The sequence below is a fragment of the Gossypium hirsutum genome, chromosome D03 (assembly GCF_007990345.1).
Source record: "Gossypium hirsutum isolate 1008001.06 chromosome D03, Gossypium_hirsutum_v2.1, whole genome shotgun sequence".
In the NCBI taxonomy this organism is placed as follows: domain Eukaryota; kingdom Viridiplantae; phylum Streptophyta; class Magnoliopsida; order Malvales; family Malvaceae; genus Gossypium; species Gossypium hirsutum.
In genome coordinates, this window is record NC_053439.1 from 54,363,481 (window position 1) to 54,365,672 (window position 2,192).

At 34.6% G+C, this 2,192-nt stretch overlaps 1 protein-coding gene across 1 annotated transcript; it reads right to left on the reverse strand.

Moving 5' to 3' along the window:
• Positions 1-704: 704 nt before the first annotated feature.
• LOC107933693 (AT-hook motif nuclear-localized protein 23) lies at positions 705-1,972 on the reverse strand. The gene has a single exon (XM_016865971.2). It carries the CDS (start codon positions 1,724-1,726, stop codon positions 923-925), a length of 804 nt encoding a protein of 267 aa, XP_016721460.2. The 5' UTR covers positions 1,727-1,972; the 3' UTR covers positions 705-922.
• Between the last annotated feature and the right edge of the window lie 220 nt (positions 1,973-2,192).

A 2,192-nucleotide genomic window follows, 5' to 3' on the forward strand; every position in this document is an offset into this window, starting at 1 on the left:
ATTGTTGGAGGAAATAAAATTTATCACCCATCCTATTACGTCTTTGGTTTTTCTTAAGAATTAGTGATAAGATTTATTAAATTTTTAAAAGGAGAATGCGAATTCGATTTTTAAAGATAAAATTATAAATTTCAAGGATATCTGTAAGGGAATTGTCTTCATGTTAGTAAGACCAAAGACAACATTAATATAACACAATTTTGTGTTGTTTCTGGTGGTTGTTGTAAGTGTTTTCTCTGGTGTGCATGAACCCTTAGTGTTTTATACATATATATATAGATAAAGATTGATTATTGATAGAGGAAATTACAGAAGGGAGCTAAAAATCAAGAAAAGGGTAAAGCTTTGAAACAATATATGAATGCAAAAAAATCATGTTGGGTCAAGCAAGAAACAAGAAGAATCGTCAGTGATGAAACCCTTGTTTCAATGTTTCTTACCTATATTTTTATTACTGTTTTCTTATATATATATATATATTCTCTCCTGAAAACAATGCAAAAAAGAAATTACACTATCCCATGTTGCCATATCCTACAAGATTTTTTTACTTTGGAACCCCTTTTTTCTATGTTTCAAGTACTAAGTTTCATGTCCTTTGTTATGTCTCTTAAGCCTATATTTGTGTATATATAAATTAAATTAAAGAAAAGGGGAAACCCTAATTTGATATATGTTAGTAACACATTGTTATCCATACATCATAATATCAAACCACTTTTTTGTTCTTATAGAAAGAAAGTTAATTGTTCCATATCATCAACAAGAAAGAAACTATTTTCCTTAAATCATAGATTCCAAAAATCCCCCAAAAAGAAAACCTAAAAATACCCTAAAATTAACATTCAACATAAGATGAACATAAACTAGTTCCCATGAAATTTTGCTGACCTTTTTGTGATCCACCATAAATGACAAGCTCTCAAAATGGAGGTCTATTACCACTGGAATTTCCAGGCCATCCTTCAACTGGTAATTGAACATTAGGAGGCATATTAAGTGGCAAATTAAAGAAAGGTAACCCACCTTGTTGTGTAGTAGCACCTGGATCAGCAAACATGTTATTTCCATTTCCACCGCCGTTTGCACCGCCGTTTCCACCACCGTCATCTTCTTCTAAAGGTAATCTCTCATAAGCTACATTTGTGAAGGATGAAGCTATGACAATAACAGGTCCAGCTGCCATAAGTTCACCAACTACGTTTCCACCTACAACTTGTCCTTGACCACCGGCTAAAAAGATGGTTAAACTGGTGGCACCGGGTGGAGCTGGCGGTGGTAGAAACGAACCGGAAAGTGATAAAATCTCGAATCTACCATGAAGGGTAACCACAGAACCAGTTGCTGATGGTTGTCTAATGGTGACGTTGGTGACCGTACCACTGCCGGATAATATACAGATACCCCTTTGTCGTCTCCGAGCATAGTTGGCTATACAATCGAATACATCACAGCCGTTGCCAATTTCAAGAATGTGAGCTCTTAGGGCGTTTGCACTTTCTCTGGTGATAATAACTGGTGGTTTAGGCTTGTTTTTGGAACCAGGTGGACGACCCCTTGGTCTACGAGCAACAAGGTCATTATGACCTGTGTTCATCAAGTCATCGGCTGATCCACCGCCGCTTCCGCCACCGGTAAGGTGGTCTTCATGTTCAGATTGGTGTTGAAGATGAAGGTCAGGTCTATGAAGTTGATGATGAACATAGCCTAAATCAAGACCAGCCATGTTAATAACTTAGTAGTGTATATATATATATAATATATGTAAGTTAATTTAGATTAAAAACTGTTCAACAAAGGAGATTTGTTTAAATTTATATATATAAAAAAAAAACTGGACTAAAAAAAGAAAGGGAAAGGCTACGAAGAGAAAGGGTTTTTGATTTTAAAAGAGAAAAAGAAAAGAAAATTGAAAACAACGAAGAATTGAGTGAAGGCAAAGGAAAGGGGGGTGAAATGGAAGAAGGGAGGTGAAGGAGGAGACAAAACAAAGTTTATATATATAATAAAAAACGCAGTCATTTCTAATATACTATGAATTGGTTGAGATTATTTTTTATTTTTATTTTCTTTTTTTGAGATGCAAAGTTGGTGGATGCCAACACTACTCTCATTTTTATGAGCGTGGGTTTTAAAATAGTAAGATTATATTATTTTATTGATGGGTAAATTACATTCGCTAGTCCCTTAAT